Genomic DNA, 18,590 nt, shown 5'->3' with positions numbered 1-18,590 from the left:
GCAGAACAGGTAGTAGAAATGATCCACAAAACAACATATTCTGAGTTCATACATGATGAAGTATCTTGAACAGAATGACCTCTCCAGTGCCAACCAGCATGGATGGATTCCGTAAACATCGATCATGTGAACCCCAACTCGCATTTTTCTCATGTGACCAGTGATCTCCATACTAACTGGATGTACATCTTCTGTCTTTGACCATAGCGCTTATCAGTGCCGTCTCAGGAGCGTTTGTTTATATCTTCCGCCACCTTTTAGTTAGGCAAAAAGTTTCTCTTGATGTTAACGAAGTGTATGTTGTGAGTGTAAAATGGTTATTTCGCGCTCTGCATACAACTGTACGAATCGGTGAAACAAGGAAAGTAATTTAACTTTCCACAGGTAATAACTGAATGTCAAGAAATGACAACAATCTCGTAAATATCTTTGTCGTTGCCTTGCATGATACAATGTGTCTTCTGTTTTGGACATGTTTCCTCTGCAAAAAGGCGATTTGCCGAAACAGTGTGTCATTACCACTAAACGCAAAGGTTTCACGCCTACAAGGGCTAGTTTCTTGTGTGGAGATCACTTCTTGGAAGAAGATTATTTAGTAAGGCCTGGTACTTCGAGAAGGCATCTCAAGCCTAATGCAGTGCCATCACAGTTTGCGTTTCGGACGCATTTAATGCCCATGGAAAAGCAACCGAGGCGGCAGATTAGAATAACAGCTGAACAGTCTACTGTAGAAACTCATGACTATATTGAACAGGTTAGTCACTTCACATAAACATTGTTTCTGTTTTCAAACATACATGTTTTCTCCTAAGTACTTGCCAAACTTTGTTTCATGCCTGTACTACTTGTATTCTATTCTTGTTTCAGTTTTCTCAGAATTGCGAAACATCTAAGGAATGTGGATCTCAAACACAAATAGAAATGATTGACAAGGCCACTGACACATGCAGTTTTTTACCAGATGTTGTGGAGACACTGAGAAGAAAAATCAAGAGCCTGCAGGAAAAAATTAGGAGAAGAGAGAAGAAAAACTATTCAACGAAAGACATCATAAGTGCTCTGAAAAAGAAGGGTCATCTAACAGAGAAGCTGCATGAATTCCTGGATCAACAAACAGGGACTCAGATGGAATTAGTGTGCAATTTGTTGAACAATAGTGTGTCATCCAAGGGAAACAGGTACAAAATAGACATTAAAATGTTTGCAATGACAGTGTATTTTTACTCTACTAGGGCGTATGAATATTTACAGACATTAATGCCTCTGCCTCATAATTCACTGATTTCTCGTTGGGCAGTGACTGTGAATTGTGATCCTGGCTTTTTAAGTGATGTGTTCAGGTACTTTGAATTTAACCATCAAGTGAGGACTGAATTTAAAGATTCTAGCCTCATAGTAGACAATATCGCAATTAGAAAAAAGGTAGTGTGGGACCAGGAAACTAAGAGGTATACAGGTTTTGTAGATTTTGGAGGAGAACTTGAACAATCAAAAGAAGTGGAAGAAGCTTCAGAGGCATTAGTTTTTATACTTGTGTCCATAAAAGGTAAATTTAAGTGTCCTGTTGCGTATTTATAGTGAATGAGTTTGATGGTAGTGTGCAGGCGAAGTTAATAAACTCTGCTCTGGAGAGGCTAAGCAGTTCAGGCATCAGAATTTGGGCAGTCACTTGTGATGGCACAAGGACAAATATAAGTACTCTTCGTTCTTTGGGATGCAGTATTAATTTTCATCAAAACGTTTTTTTCTCAGTTCCTTCACCCAGTTTCAAACCACATTGTTTACTGTGTTTTGGATATGTGTCATTTAGTGAAACTTGCTCACAATGCATTAGCAGAAGTAGGTGTTATAGAGTCTACAAGTGACATTATTAAGTGGCAGTACTTAAAAAGAACTAAATGAGTTGCAAATTGAGGAATGTATGACATTTGCTAACAAGTTGTCAGGACAACATATTAATTATGTTAATAAAAAGATGAATGTCAACTTAGCAGTTCAAACACTCAGTTCTAGTGTTGCAGATACTATGGATTTTTTGAGAAGAGCTGTCAATCCCTGATTCCATGGTAGTGAGGCAACAGTGGAGTTTTTGAGATTTGTAGACAGTATTTTTGATGTCTTTAACTCCAGAAATCCTCCAGCTTCAGGATATAAAGCCATCCTGAAACTCAGTAAGCAGGCATATTGGCTTGATATTTTTCATCAGACAGAATCTTATATAAGAAGTTTAAAAGTAAATGGTGTTTCTCTCCTGCAGCACTCAAGAAATAGTTTTCCCTTTGGCATAATTTTGAGCACACATTCGATTAAAGCCATTGCACTGGAAATAATGACTAGGGAAAATTCTCCTCTGCAATATTTATTGACATATAAGTTTTCCCAAGATCATATTGAACTCTTCTTCTCATGTGTGTGCTATGTGCAGGTTGCTTTTAGGCACTAATGTTAGCACTGTTGGGGGAAACTGTACAAATTTTAACATGTGTTCAATGGTATCTGTAGGACTGTATGATTTCCGATCACAAAAGTGACCTCTTGTAGATGATTCTTGTATGTTTGTAGACGAAGTAGAAAAATGGTGCCCACTTATTCAAGAGGGTACTCTGTTCACCACATACAAGCAGAACATTTTGTACTACATTGCAGGGTATGTTGCCCTCACAATTTCAAAACAAGTTACATGTAAAGACTGCCTCTACATTCTTAGGCCACCTGTTGTCTGTAATGACACAACATATGCACTTCTTAGTACTGCAGAAAAGAGCTCATTCACAAAATTTGTAAGCCGAGGCAAGCTTACTGAAAGAAGTAATGCTATATACTCTGTGGTGGAGCACTCAGAAAAATTGTTTCCAATGTTTGTTGTCAATGGTGACATGAGGCAAAAGCATTTAATTAGTAAGATTGTCATGTGTGCTCTTAAAAAATTTGTGAACTATTCATTCCCTAAACTTGACCATGAATTCCATAATGAATGCGGAATTGAAGATTTGCATGAGACACAGCTTGTACATAAGATTGCATACAGGTACATTCAGGTGCAGCTGAAAACATATGGGAAAAGGTTTTCACTTGAGAAAATAGGTCACAATACAACTAGTGTAAGACAAAAACTCAGTAAGATTATTTTATTCAGTAATGTGTAGTGTTGTGCCTGTAACATTGCAGCAGTGGTTAAAAATGTATGGAAATGACAAAAATAAATTTCGTGTTTCAGTGTGTTTTTGTGTTCTCATTTCAATACCCTTGCTCATGCCTAATGTTTACAGTATTCATCATTTTACCAATGATAAAAAAGTACATAGTCGTATGAAGGTGTTCCTTGTAACAATCAGGGTAACTTTTAACTAATCATAGTATCTTTGTACCAATTGCTGTTCTTGTTTCAAATGGCTGGTGTTCCACCTGTTTGTATTATTTTGTACCAAATGCAACGTTTTTATTACCTCTGTGATTCATTCAAATGTCTTTCCACCTCCCTAAAAGCTCGTAGGCTTGTGATTTTTCTTTAATTGCTTTGATTGTGAAGTGAGCTTCTGACAGTGATTTAAGTTGAACAAAGTCAGGTTGATACAAATGTCTTGATATTTCTAAGTTAATCTGGAAACTGAATCAACACTGTTTTTACTTCTTATTAATACCTGATTTCCTTTTGTTGGTATGTAAATTTATTTAGAACATTAGATACGGGAAAAATACTATGTTTTTTAAGACTAAAGTTACCCAGAATGACTGAGTAATTTTGTATCAGTATTAAAATTGAAATTATACTCCAAGAGAGCGTTTCTAGTACATATTTCCTCATTGCCAAGCACACGTTAGCAATACGGGTGAAATTTTGGTGTCTGTTGTGATGTAGAATGAGTGTGCAGTACTTTCAAAAAGACAGAAAAAAGTGGTGCAAAGTTACCCAGATTGACTGAACTGTTTATATACGTTAGTTCTCAGTTAAATATGCACTTTAAACTAGCTGATTTCGTCGCAATTTCCGCGGTGGTACATGTGAATTAGTTCAGTAAAAGAAGAGAACAATTTTCGTGCCAGTGTCAGACGTGATTTTGGTTGTTTCATATGGTGCCTGACAATAATTAGCATATTGTTGTAGATATCCAAATTCACGTTTCAATAAACCCCATTACGTTTTTTGCCGACGCCAAATGTGATGTCACCACTGATAAATGCATTACATATGTGAATAAAACTGTTCCTTACGCCTGGGAAAAATATTGTTTCGCTTTTAGGTACTTTATATTTACGGTATTACAGTGGACTTTACTGTTCATGACCGTAAAACGAAATTCGTAGTTCGTTGCTTTAATGTTAATCTAGTTAGTTTTATTATCGTCAAGAATGTAGATAATTCCGAATGAAAACGAGTGCCGCCTTTATAACTAAAATATCACATACAGTTTCTTGCCTAACTGCAATATGGTGGCACTAACAGACGACAGCACGCTGTGACAGCCGAAGTTCGCCATCCAGTTGTGGCGACTTTTGTGTATCATCAACATGGACAAGAGCAATGAATATGGATGATACGATACTCTATGGTATTCTGCGGTTTGAATTCACTCTGTTTTTTTTAGCAATTACATTGTTATTATTTTGTAAATGATACTTACAATATTATACACATGTATAATGCATTATTCAAACTACAACTTCTCCTGGATAATTATTTTGTTCAAATTGCACAAGAAATCCACCTGACGTAGTGTAATAATGTTGACTGTAAGCTGTATTCATATCACTAAAATTACAGATCGTACATCAGAGCTTTTATATTTTTTTTTGTCTTCGATGGATTTAATTATTCTTAGCAAATTGATCATGAAGAGGAACCACAGAATACCACCCGCACACAACACTGACGTATGCTACCAAAAAATATTTTTCTCCGTGATTTGTCCGTAGTTTAATTTTGGCCTCATACATCAGCAATGAAATCTTGTTCAACAATAAATACCATCAGCACTGTTCTTAGAAAATGCGGTCTGATTCAATTAATTTTTTCTTTTATAGATAGAGTTCAGAACCACCGGTGCACACTTACTTCTTGCACATCGGAATATTGAAAGTTTGCAGTTTCAAGAAATTTAAATTTGCTGCTGTAATAAAAGTTAAGATGGCGGCCAACAAAAGATAGAGGATTTCTTTTTTAATTAAGATTTTCCTTTTCCCAATAAATCATTTAAATTGATGCCACCAATAAAGAAATTATTAAATTTTTTGCAAATTAGTTTAACACAAACCCATGCTATTTTCAACTAGAAGTACAGACGAAGTTGCTATATAATCGCAACTAACAATGGCTGTGCTTCTTGCGGCTATGATAAAACAATTAATACAAAATTATAATTAAAAGAGGAAGTGAATTTTCAATAATTAATCATAAATAGTTTTAACGCATTTGGCTCTATTTGTTCTACCAGAAAATGAACGTAAAAGTACAATAATTTTACATTAAATGTTTTTCATTTAACAGACCTCAAATCGATTCGTGTCTTGTGTCGGCGATGTACATCAGAAGAAGATGACAAAAGAGTACAAAACAAAAGAAAAGAATGACATAGATTAACAAATAATGTGAGACAAATATTGTCTCTGTTTTACGTAATTATGATCTTTTTAAGAAATAATTACAGAACTGAACGAATATTATTCACACATTCATATTCCACTTGTAATAAAAAATAAATATATCGTGGATGTTATATTGCCCCTTGGGCTGATAAAAAAATAGTTTATTCACCATGTTTATTTCCCATCACCTTTTTTTTATCAGTCCACATAATCCACGAAGATTCATTGTTTTATTGTCCGAATATTTGACTTTAATGTAACTTGTCACAGAAAATTGTATTTGATTTGAGCAATAAAAAGAAAAAAAACTCTGTGACTGTATTGTCTCGGAAATTGCTTGGGATACTTCCCGGATTATCTTATTCCCCCCCCATTTGGGTTAGCTGGAATCGGAAAACCGGGATCAAAACCGCCCAAGGGGCTTCAAGACAATACGTTCACCTACTATTTACTAGTTGAGATCATACAAACTGGAACAGAATTTATGTTTCTGTCGTATATGCGAAATATATTGAAGTTTTATGATTTTTTAACAGTTTTAATGTATTTCTTGTGTATGACAAAAATTTCTTCCACGTCGACCCGTCGGAACGCAGTCAGGTGGTGACTGCCGCCGGTCCGCCCTTGGCCGCGTCGGCGTAGCGCCAACTGCCGTCGGCTGCGTCGTGATTACGCTCTCCTGCCGGCCGGAACTACCCCTGCAGCAGCTCTGGATCCTCTTGTGCCTCGTCATTCAGTTCAAGATGGGTACATGAAATGTCAAAATACATGTGTCAGTGACAAGATAAGCACTCTTACCATCCTGTGGAGAAAAGTTGTTAGTGTCCATATCACTCGCATTCACACTGAAGGAACTAATTTTGTCCTGTATCTTGACACTGTTCAATACAATGTAGTGATTCATTTAGGAATTCATCACAATATGCACATTTCAATCATGGTACTGTTAATCACACACGTCTCGATAGCGTGCTTTGTGTATACACGGAGAATGTGATTACACTTTCTCTCTCGCGACGCACTGCGAAGGCAACGTTGCATTGCTTTTGTGCGGCGCGGCTGGCTCTACAGTCAGTCACATAATATTTTACCCGCAAAGACGCTCCGAATCGAATTATTACAGGTCACGAGTTCCTTTTAACTGCTAATATTGGCAACAGAACTTAACGTCCATAGTGTTGCTGTTACCTTCGACACTACATGAGTGTTCTTAAGGTTTTTTGATCACAGTTTGTCACTGTTCACATTTTTCGCTAACTAAATTAGTGTCCACTAGACATTTGTGCAGTTCTTGTAAGACACAGATCAAGTTTCTGATTGCTGTGAGTACATGTCCATAGTACTTACACACAGTCTATATGCGAACGACATCTTTCATGAAAAGAGGTGTGGTACATTTGCACATATTTTCGCATTACAATGACTGAATAACAAGATCAAAATTTTATCCAGTTACGTAAACATCATACAGTATAAAACTTTAGGAATCTGCTACATTGTGTGATCATTAGATCATTCTTGAACAATCGAGATAACAGTACATTTCCATGTTCATGGCAAATACACATATTTTATCATTTCTTGGGACAGAGATCCATGTTTGACTTCTTTTAACCGGAATGTCCCTGATAAGTCATTTTATATGACTTCATATTGAAATGTGTACATTAATTAGTACGCAGTCAGATACTATTCGAGAGGTGGCTGACAGGATCACACAGCTCACACATGACCAACACTTGTTGCATGTATGGCACTATATGACTCAATCTCATTTAAAATATTTTATACATATCATTGATATGTACACTACAAAAAAAATAATAAAATTTAATACATCTAATACAATAATATTTAAGTGAACTTTTATGAAGATACTGATTTCTTTTATTAAAATGTGTTTATCATGGAGATTCTTTTCTCCTTGCACAAATACTTCAAGAAAATTATATTGTGACACTTGACGTGTAAATCTACAAACTAACAAACATATAATATCATTGCATTACTAAAACTAAACATCACATTTATTAATGTTCGGTATATTAGCACCTCTTATTAGTCCTTTCTAAATACAAACATTTTATTGCAAATATTTTTTCATGTCTTTATGGAAATATAGCCCCCAGTCCAGGGAACTGAGTAAGCTGCTCTACAATAGGTCTTGTGCGGAAATACATTCATTTTATACTGACAATATTTTATGATACCAGGTTGTTCAATGAATACTTCATGATATTCAGACAATAATTCGGTCAATTACTTAGCCTCAGAAGTATTAAGGCAAGTTGTCTCCTTTATTTTTTCTTGTATTGTTGCCACAATGTCATTCGCATCACTGGGTACATCGTTATTTCGGATTTGACTACGTATCTGCGGGTGCTCTTGGTTCAATATTAACATCTTCTGTTTACTGACAGAAAGTTGTACCTTTTGCATTAATGGAAGGTTTGCACTGAACTCCCGATGCAACATCAAAGTTATCAGTCGCTATTGGTGATTAAGATCACACTTCCCCCGGGAAAGATTAATTATACCTTCCTTTTCCCGAAGGAACTCAAGTCCAAGTACCACTGGTACAGATAAGTTATCTATCAATAGGAACGTGCATGTCAAGCGATCATTTCCAAAGGTAACTTCCGCCTATGTCTGGAATTTTATGGTTTGTGTCTTATTTCCCCATGCTCCAATAACTTTGCAATTTGGGACGGGTAAGATCAGTAATTTTCCTAGTTGCAAAACCTTCTTGAAAAATTGCATATTCATTACGGATACATTTGCGCCTGCATCGAGCAGAATTGTAGTTGGTATCCCATTTATACTCCCGTTGACACTTGCTTGAATTATTTCCTTTTTTATCTTATCAGAAATGACAGGTTCTTGATATAGCTCATCGTCTAATTTATTTCCATCCTGATATCGAATCATTTCTATATTGTGCTTCTACAACCTATTGCCTTCCTTGTTGCCCTCGGTCGCCTGGCAAAGGCCTACGGGGACCGCAATTAGTTTGTCGGCTTCTGTGAATTTTGTTTGGTATCAGAAGTTACCTCTGTTATTTTCACATTTTGTGAATTTTCTGTTGGAGGTGGCCTGCTTGTATCCCACCACGGTGGATATTGGCTGTTTGACATTGGAATAGCTTGGACATAGTTTACCGGTTGGCCTGTATTAAAAGAATCTTGCGATGGTTGCCAATGGCTTGGTCCTGGGTGCCGCCAATACACGTTATCTCCGCGCATGTTCTTTGGCTTATCTTTGTACGGACTGTTTGGTCTGTGGTCATTCCGTCTTTTTCGGTTATTGATGTCACTATGAAAATTTGAATTCTGATTGTGATGCTGCCTTGGAATACCATTCGGCTGTTGGTATTCTTCGGATTTCCTGTAATCCTTGTTATTATTATCGTTGTAACCACAGTCTTGGTTGTATTGGTTTCTATTACTGTTATTGTTGTAATTGCTGTTTCCATAAGATTTATTTTTATTTTGTTTAGGACTACCTTGGCCCCTATTTACCTTGTTTGAATTCCATGAATTCTTTCCGTTTGGACTGTTTTTATTGCTGGTGACATCAGAAGTTCTTCTGGCGTCCTCCTGCACAAGATCTAAGGAATCGATTACAGACAGAAATTCTTTTAAGTCGGTGTCTGTAACATTGAACAGTTTCTCTCTAATGTGGATTGGTAGTCTGGCTTTTAGTACTCGTAACAAATCTCTAGTGGTAACTGGCTCATCCCAGTATCTGGTCATGTTAACATATTTATCAAAATACTTCCTCAATGAACCTGATTTCGGATTATATACTTCGGCATTGTATACTATTTTACGAAGTCGCTCTTGAATAGACGCCGACCAAAATTGGTCTAAAAACGCTTTTTCAAAGTCATGAAAGGTTTTACAAGTATCTGCAGTATTTAATGCCCATAATGACGCACCACCAGAGATATGTGATATTACAAATTGTATCTTTTTTTCTTCTGACCATGACTTTGGAAGAACACTTTTGAAATTATAGATAAATGCAACAGGGTGTACGTTTCTTTTGCTTTCTTCATTGAAGATCTGAAATTGGCGATGCTTGATGAGACTCTCTTCATGCATCAGTGTTGTTAGTTGCATTGAACTGCTATCAATTGCAGGTGTTGCATTTATCTTTTTACAAGTACACTCTGCTTCGTTGTCATGATTGTTTCTTGTTGTCACGCATCGCTGTGGCAAAATCATTTGATTACCAAAGTCTGGTTTTCTTTGCGGTACAACAAGATTCGGTGTAGAATGTTCTGTGTACGTTTGCCTGTCAGCATCAGTGTTGTTATTGCTGCATACTGACAGATTTTGTGGGTTACGGTTTTCAGGATACATCGCTCTGGCTATCTCGGTTTTGACTTGCTTATGTGACTAGAAACAGTTGCACACTTTTACCATACTTATCAACGCCACTCTTCCAAGATTTTGATATAGGTATTTTGAATAACTAATTTTTAGTTTAAGAGCTACCACATCACACTCTGGAGCCATTTCCTGCACATGATGCACAATTTATACAATGTTTGGTCCCAAGAATTACGAAGTTTATACGACTCGCTCTTTTGGTTACAAATATTAAGTTTAATTATCATTCCTTCGTGGGATATGACACACACACACACACACACACACACACACACTGCTACACAAAATCAAACATATGTTGCTGCTATTGTAGTTCTAGAAGCTGCGGAAGTGTACCTGCCGAGCGTTGTTTTCTCTTTTTTCAGAAATAATATAAAAACAAACTGAAATCGAATGGAGTACAACGGCAATTACTGCACGATAACTGTGACAGAATGCTCGTCTTTCGCAATATTGCCACCAGTGAGTAGTGGTGGTAGGAAAGTGGTGCAACAAAGTACAACCAAGCTGGAAGTTCTGCGGCATGACAAAAGTTGCATCTCTTAAATTGCGCCATTAAAAACTGTGAGTTCACACTTGCATCTGCAGTTTGCCACTAGCAGTGCTGACACTTTCGTTGCATGTGTGAACCCGGCTTAACTAACCGCGGAGCGAAATAGTGTCTTACCACACGCACCCCAAGTTAACCCGTAGTTAGCCTATTCCTCGGTTAGTTATCCTTGGATTTATCCCGAGATTGTACAACCGGCCCATAGGGGTCATGAGGATAAGATTAGAATAATTACTGCATTCACAGCGGCATTCAAACAATCATTTTTCCCGCGCTCCATATGTGAACTGAACGGGAAGAAACGTTAATAACTGGTAGAATGCCCTCTGCCATGCACATCACGGTTGTCAAGAGTATAGGTTAGATGTTTTTTTCTGGGTTTTTTCGTGGATGCAATTAGCTTATTTTGTTTTGGAGAGTTGGCCACACTGATGCATTGTTTACATTAAGTTTAAAGACAAGATGCAGACAATCATGCTTATCTTTTGAGTGATTTGCATGTTAGTGCATGTAAAGAAGAGGTAGAAAAGCATAATTAATAATTATAAGTCTGCAAGAGACGGACCCAGTCCTTTGTTATAGCTGGAATTAAATTCATAAGCCATGGTATTTGCCTGCCAAGCAGACAGTTTTCTGCGAGAGGTAATTTTGAATAGTTGTATTCAAGTAATTTGTTTTGTTGCGTATAACAAGAGTACGAATTTTGATTGTTTTCTTTTCTCTGTGTAGTTTTCTTCTAAAGTCGTGTCTTGTGCTGAAGCAAAACTAGATTTAGTAAAAGATGGGAAGAAACAAACAATTGATGGGTTTGAAGTGGTTTTAGAAGACACAATTTTGTTTCCTGAGGGAGGAGGACAGGTGAGTAACAGGCTGTAATATTCAGACCATGGTGATTGTGTGTAATAACGTGTTACATGAGAAGTATTCATGGGTAATGTAGTCTGCTTCGTGTCACAGCTGTTGTTAGTACATCAATTTTGTGTGACTTCCTTTTACCGAGCTGTGTTATGCAGTTTTGTACTGTGACACGTCTTTCGTACTGGCCAGTGTTCTTCATTAGTGATTAATTCAAGTTTTACTAGGAAAAAAGACAGAATTTAACTCAACATCGCTGCAAAGCATAAGATTGAAAATGCCCCCAACCCAACACCATTCTAATTCTTGGTTGTGGTGAAGCTGACGGTTATACATTTTTTTTTTTTTTTTTTTACAGCCATCAGATACAGGATACTTAAATGAAACACCAGTGATTCAGGTTAATCGACGAGGTGCTGAAGCTGTTCATTTTGTTCAATCAAAGTTCTCAGTTGGAGAAACAGTGAAACAAAAAGTAGACTGGGAGAGAAGGTTTGATCACATGCAGCAACATTCGGGTAAATTGTTGTAACATTACATCCTTTCTGCTGATTAGTGGAAAATAATTTCGTCTTGGTTTCTAATTGTTCTGTGTAACAGGGCAGCACCTTCTCTCTGCTGTTGGTGAAACTGAATTCAATTGCCCCACGACTTCTTGGTGGCTTGGTGAAGAAACGTCGTATGTTGAGCTTGGTAAGATATTACTTTTTTTAGGTGAAAAGTTACAGCTGCCCTAGATGGCAGCTCAGACTTGTCACTATGATGTAAGTAATTATCAAGCTGTGTGACTACAAGTGGTAAAAAAAAAAGGGGGGGAGGCAACAAATCAGTGACTTCCGTCATTTCCATATTACGGGATGGAATCAAAATTCTCTGGCTTTGCTTTATCACTTTACATATTACTGAAAAGATAATCATTTGGCTTTTTATTTTAACATTTCACTGTTGTGGTTGAGTAAATTTTAGTAAATGTCATCAGTTAAGCACATGCACAATAGACCTAGTAGTTTTACTGTTCAGATGAAAGGACAATCCAGAATACAGTGTATCACATTATTGAAAGCACTATTTTTTTCCCATTGCTAGTCGGGCCAGAAGGCAGTCTACATTGAAATTTATTAGTGCCCACCCACTCCTCGGACATGCACTTGTGAGGACACTGTTCAAATAATTCCTCTGGATGTTGGGTTCTCATTGTTTTCAGGAATTGCTTACAGCAAATCCTAGTGTCCTTTCTTTCAAAAGGATACAACCAATCTTTACTGACTTATGCTGCTGCTCAGTTTCTAATAATCTAATCATCATTTTACCATTAAACTGTAATCTTCGTTAACGCCCACTTTATTTGATAGACTAATCCGTAGCATATAAAAAGTTCTAAATTATTTTGAAATGTTATTTTGGTTGTGAGTTGACAAAATCATTGAACATAAATACAAAAACTTCATTGTAGTGGCAGACTGATGTTCTGCTTAGTGACGGGTCTAGATTCATCTTTGGCAAGATTTGCTCCATATTTAGTAATTACACACCACTAAGATACATAAATGATACTTCATAATTTTGCTAGCCTGTTCTAATTTTGGAAACGGTTAGCTAACATTCACAATGACTCTTGAAGATAAGGTAGTGATCCACCCCAATTCAAATACTGATCTCCCACCAATATTCCGGCCACTATTTATTCATTTACATTTTTTGCACGTACATTATCAGACTGACAACTTTTGCAAACGTCATACATAAATTGAGTAATTAACATAGATAACACGTACAGTAGTGGTACATACATTCATCTTAATATTCTAATTATATTACATGTTACAACAGAGGGCAAGTAAGATTACAGTTCACTGAGTGAATATAAACATTTATTTACTAAGAAGGCTTTTCACTCCCAGTGGAACAGCTTTGGTTTACAAGTTTTCAAAGCATGTGGCACCTTGTTGATCTATATCTGCCCATTAATATACTGACTATTGTCAGTTATTGTAATTTTGTCCTTTGCTTGAAGTAGTTACCCTTATTTCTAGTTTCATAAATATGTGTACCACTGCACTTATTTACTTTGTTTTTACTATTCAGAAAAAGTATAAGAAGTTTATACAAATACAAGGAATATACTGTTGAATATTTATATTGGACAAAGGTTTCATGACAGGTCTCTCTGCACCAACCTAATGGCTCTGTTCTGTAATACTGGTACTCTATTCATGTGCAGGTCTGCTGCACAACCCCACAGTGCAATACAATAATTAATAAATCCATTAATTGTTCCATGGTAAACAATTTTTAGTATTTAACTTGGACTACTTGCCAGGTGACTTAGCAGATACAAGCTACTGCTGATTTTCTAATATACAGTAGTAATGTGATCTACCAAACGGAGAAATTTTTCCAAGGTGGACATGAAGAAATTTGACGTTATCTGTTTCTGCTGATGTAATACCACAAATATTGTTTATGAGAACCTGTTTTACTGATGATAGTGTTTATACCCTGGTGCAGAAATTATGTGGTTACTTTACACACCTATAGTTGCAGCTGATTGTAATGTTTCTCTTTTTCATAAAATAAGAGGGAAGTGTCAACAGCACAGTGTACTAGATGTGAGTCGAAGGGTTGTGTCACGTCATTGACATAAACAAAGAAGAAACGGACTGAGGATCGATACTGGCAGTACCCCCTGGATTACTGTATATCTAGAAGACTGGAAATCCATTACCTTATTATGTATTTAACGTGAAAGTTTAGTACACTGTTCACGATTTGTCAGGTGTGTGGTGAGTAATTGTATGGACGAGACCTCAATGTTGGAAGCCTTCAATTTCTTAGTAAGCAACCCATGGTTGACTGAATCACAAGGCTTTAGTAAGTTCTAAGAATATGCTTGCTGTCTTCATACCTTGGTCTAAGACAGTGTACACTTTATGGAGAAATTCAGTAACTGTGGTAGTTGTGCACAGATCTTTCCTAAAGCCATCCTGTGTTTCTGTTAACAATTTGTTCTTTGTAAAATAAGTGGAGAGCTGAGAAAGGATATCCATTTCAAAAACTTTTCTAAAGGTAGGGATCAATGATGTTGTGATGTAGTTTGATATCTCTTTTGTATTCCCCTTCTTATGCTGTGGTTTAACAATTCTTATTTTTAGTAAATGCTTTCTCTAATACTACAGTTTATGAGATGCTGTTTGACTATTTATTTTATTCCTTTTTTTAACTACTACATTCGACGCACCATCCCATTCAGCTGAGTATTTGTTCTTTAATGTTGGGATTATCTTGCTTATATCATTTTATTTAACCTCATCAAATTCAAAACTTGCTCCTTGAGGGGTGTGATTTGGTATCTCTTGGTATTTTTCTAAAATGTGTGTTGGTTTTCCTGTTGGTGATATGAAATGTTTATTAAAAATATTACACAATACTTTTGGTTCTTTTATAATAATGGATAAGGGTTTGTTGTCCTTAGTTGCAGAAATCTTTTGTTGTCAATTAGTTTCCAGGACACCTTTCTTACAGTTGTAGATTGAGATATTCCATTGCTGTGGACTTGTTTTCTAAGGTTTGAATGTTCCACTTTAAATGTTTTATTAGCTGTGTTACATTTTTTGTTTGAAACTGTCTTCTTGATCTGTACAGGGTATCTAGGTCATGAATATTTTGCCTTAGTTCAACAATACTGGCTGAAAGTCTTTGGTTGTTATTTCTTACACTGTGTATTGGCCCTGTCTGCATTTCTTTAATGGGACAGCCGGAATCAGTGTCTCAATAGAATGTTATAAAACTTTTCCCATTTGTTAACTGATCCTTCCTCGTAGTACATTCTATACCACTTCTCCTCAGCTAGTTTAATTTTCTGAGAGTTGATGTTACTTTTGCTCATAACTCATTTCTTTTCAAAAGTTTTTGGTCTTGTTTAAGGAGGTGTCTTTCTGTTTTCTACCTGTTGTGCAAGGTTGCCTGAGAAAGAAAAGTCTATATTACTGTACTTAAGTGTCTTCAGCAGTTTCATTAATTATTGCATAATCTGTCCTGGTAGAACTAGACTCTGAGACCCTGGTACCCATGGTAGCTATATTTTTAAGATTGTATGAAGTTCATACATCTAAAAATTTCATTATAGCTAAGTTGTAGGAGTTTACATCAGTGTTAAGGTCTCCAAGTACAGCAAGGTCATTGGAACCTGTTTGCCTAGTTATGGTATTGAAGCTGTTACATTTTCAGATGTATTATGCTAAGTGATGGCTGGGTTTTCTTCTCTGCTTATATATCTCTGGATGTTGTGTTCTGTGAGAGTGGAACCAGGACTGTCTTTGCTGTTGTACTTATCTTCTATGTGAGTGATTACATTGAGTGCACATGGTTCACATACATCTAGTTTGCCTGGTTGATCACTGCTGTAACGGTTCTTTTCTCTGGAAAAGTGTACAATTATAACCTAGTGCTATTGGCTCCTTCTTCTTGGTGAATGGGGCACGGAGAACTTTTATTTCATTCAGTAACATTAATTTTTTCTTCCTGTTCTTGTGTAGCCAATGCTGGGTGTGTGCATCTTGGTTCATTTTGCTAACATTTCTTAATTTTACATAGCCTAATTTTTCACATAGCCTTCGTAACACTGAATCATGAGTTTCTGTTTCATAATTAAACATCTCCAGTTCTTTTCCTTCACCCCCTCTTCCTTTCCCTTCAACTCTTCTGCCAGAATTATTTTTCATTGTGGGTTATTCTCAAAGCAGTCATATACTTTTGTTATGATCCTGTCTACTGCTTTCACAATAAGTAGGGTAGATCTAAAGCCATACTGTACAGAACCGATTAGTTTATTATATTCAAAATATTGGTTCATCCACTGGTACATTCAGTGCTTTGTTGCAATAGAAATAATTGGGGCAAGTGAAATGAGCAGGTAATTGTCATGTGATGTTGCGCTTGTTTTGTTATGGACCAACTTTATTATGGATATTTTTAGGCATTCTGGGTACACTCCCTCTTGATCTTCATTCCTGCCAAGATACTTATTATTCTATCTTGCATCATAAAAATAAGAGTTGGCAGGATGTTGAGTTATCCCAAAAAGTATCCCCATTCTTTACGGCAGGATATACATTAGCACTGTTCAGTCCTTACGGCAACAGTTTTCAGGCACACTCTTTAAACAACATATGATACTTAATCTTCTAAATATACCATCAATATGTGTATCTGATCTAAGATAGTCTTGGAGCAAGACCCCAGAAATTTTGTACTAATGACACTTAAATTATTTTGTCTGGCATTTGAATTTTTATGTCCTCCTCACTAGTTCTCTTGACATTATGAAAAATCTACATCTACATACACTCCACAAGCCACCATATGGTGAGTGGCAAAGGGTACCCTCTACCACTATTTGTTGTTTCCCTTCCTGTTCGCTGGCCGAAGTGGCCGAGCGGTTCTAGACGCTTCAGCCTGGAACCGCGCGACCGCCACGCTCGCAGGTTCGAATCGTACCTTGGGCATGGATGTGTGTGATGTCCTTAGGTTAGTTAGGTTTAAGCAGTTCTAAGTTCTAGGGGACTGATGACCTCATATGTTAAGTCCCATAGTGCTCAGAGCCATTTGAACTTGAAGAGTATTAAAGAATAGTTCCCACTAGCGTCGCGTATGTCGTCTCCAGATGAACCACACTTTCCTAAAATTCTCCCAATAAACCGAAGTCTACCATTCATCTTCCCTACCACAGTCCTCACATGCTCATTCCATTTCATATCATTTTGCAACATTATGCTCAGATATTTAAATGATGTATCCAAATATTACTGGTTTGTTTTTCCTACTCATCCGCCTTAACTTAAGTTTTTCTACATTTAGAGTTATTTGCCATTCATCACACCAAAAAGAAATTTTTTTAAAGTCCACTTGTATCATCCTATGGTCACTCATCTTCAACACCTCCCCCTACACCACAGTATCATCAGTGAACAACCACATATTGCTGTCCACCCTGTGTGCCAGATCATTTATTTATATAGAAAATATTAGTGGTCCTGTCACACTTAGCTGAGGCTGTCCTGATGATAACCTTGTCTCTGAATGCTCACCGTTGAGGATGACAAACTGTATTCTATTACTTAAGAAGTGTCAGAGCCACTCACATAGCTGGAAATCTATTCCCTATGCTCGTACCTACGTTAAGTCTGCAGTGAGGTACCGTTCTAATGCTTTTTTGAAATCTAGGAATATGGAATGTGCCTGTTGCCCTTCATCCATAGTTTGCAATATATCATGTGAGAATAGAGAAAGCTGAGTTTTACATGAGCTATTCTTTCTAAAACTGTGCTCTAATCATGGACATAGACTTTTCAGGCTCTAGGAAATTTATTATATTTTAACCTGAATATGTTCCAGAATTCTGCAGCAAACCGATGTTAAGGATGTTTCATGCTGTATTTTATTTTTATTTATTACCAGTTTGCAATACAACTCAGTGTCTGATAGTATATTCTGAAGCACTTCTGTCATCTTACCACCAGTTATGATACTTACCATCCGTGAACTGAATAGTGTTTTTTTTTTGTGTGTGTGTGTGTGTGTGTGTGTGTGTGTGTGTGTGTGTGTGTGTGGTTTCTGATTGAACTTCCTGGAATTCATATTGGGCTGTGGATAAAATGTTGCACTTTCCAGGAAAATGTAATGTCCCCTTCTGGAAAATGTTTCCAGTAATTTAAATGTTACACAGTCTATAAACAGAGCTGCTATATCCTTTTTTCCCATTTCTGGCCCGTGGATTCAGCTTCACCACCTTTCAACAGGAAGGAAAGGTTCTAGTTGAAAATATACTGTTGAATGAATGGGCTTGTGGTACTGCAATGAGGGCACCAGAGCCAGTGAAATGGTCGAAAATTTCATCCAGCCCAATCGAATATTTTGTTTTTAACCAAACAATCGCTAACACAACCAGTGAAAAGTCCAGAACGAGCCACAGAGAAGCACAATGAAAAAGAACACACAAAATTTAGCTTTAGACACAGTCCTCCTTCAGAAGCAGAGTGCACACGCATGTGTGCCAGTGCCTGTAGACAATGGCCAAGTGTTTGTTGTGCATATGTGAATGTGTGGGTTTTCTGTTTCAGAAGGAATTGGTCCAAAATCTTAACTATTTTAGCAGTCTTTTTCATTGTACTTCCTGTGGCTCAGTGCCTCCGTATGTAGTGAACACAGTC

General features: G+C 36.9%; 1 protein-coding gene across 1 annotated transcript in view; it reads left to right on the top strand.

The window, feature by feature from the left end:
* The first annotated feature begins 10,908 nt into the window (after nucleotides 1–10,908).
* The window catches only part of LOC124789357 (alanyl-tRNA editing protein Aarsd1), an 87,927-nt gene continuing 80,245 nt past the window's right edge, over nucleotides 10,909–18,590 (top strand). Inside the window, exons 1-4 of the mRNA XM_047256684.1 lie at nucleotides 10,909–11,169; nucleotides 11,257–11,385; nucleotides 11,741–11,900; nucleotides 11,983–12,075. Of these exons, the coding sequence (XP_047112640.1) occupies nucleotides 11,131–11,169; nucleotides 11,257–11,385; nucleotides 11,741–11,900; nucleotides 11,983–12,075 (421 nt within the window). The 5' untranslated portion in view covers nucleotides 10,909–11,130. The remainder of the gene's footprint in view (nucleotides 11,170–11,256; nucleotides 11,386–11,740; nucleotides 11,901–11,982; nucleotides 12,076–18,590) is intronic.

This window comes from Schistocerca piceifrons, chromosome 3 (assembly GCF_021461385.2).
Source record: "Schistocerca piceifrons isolate TAMUIC-IGC-003096 chromosome 3, iqSchPice1.1, whole genome shotgun sequence".
NCBI lineage: Eukaryota > Metazoa > Arthropoda > Insecta > Orthoptera > Acrididae > Schistocerca > Schistocerca piceifrons.
The sequence above is the reverse complement of the archived record's forward strand: the minus strand, read 5'-3'. Positions and strand labels throughout refer to the sequence as shown.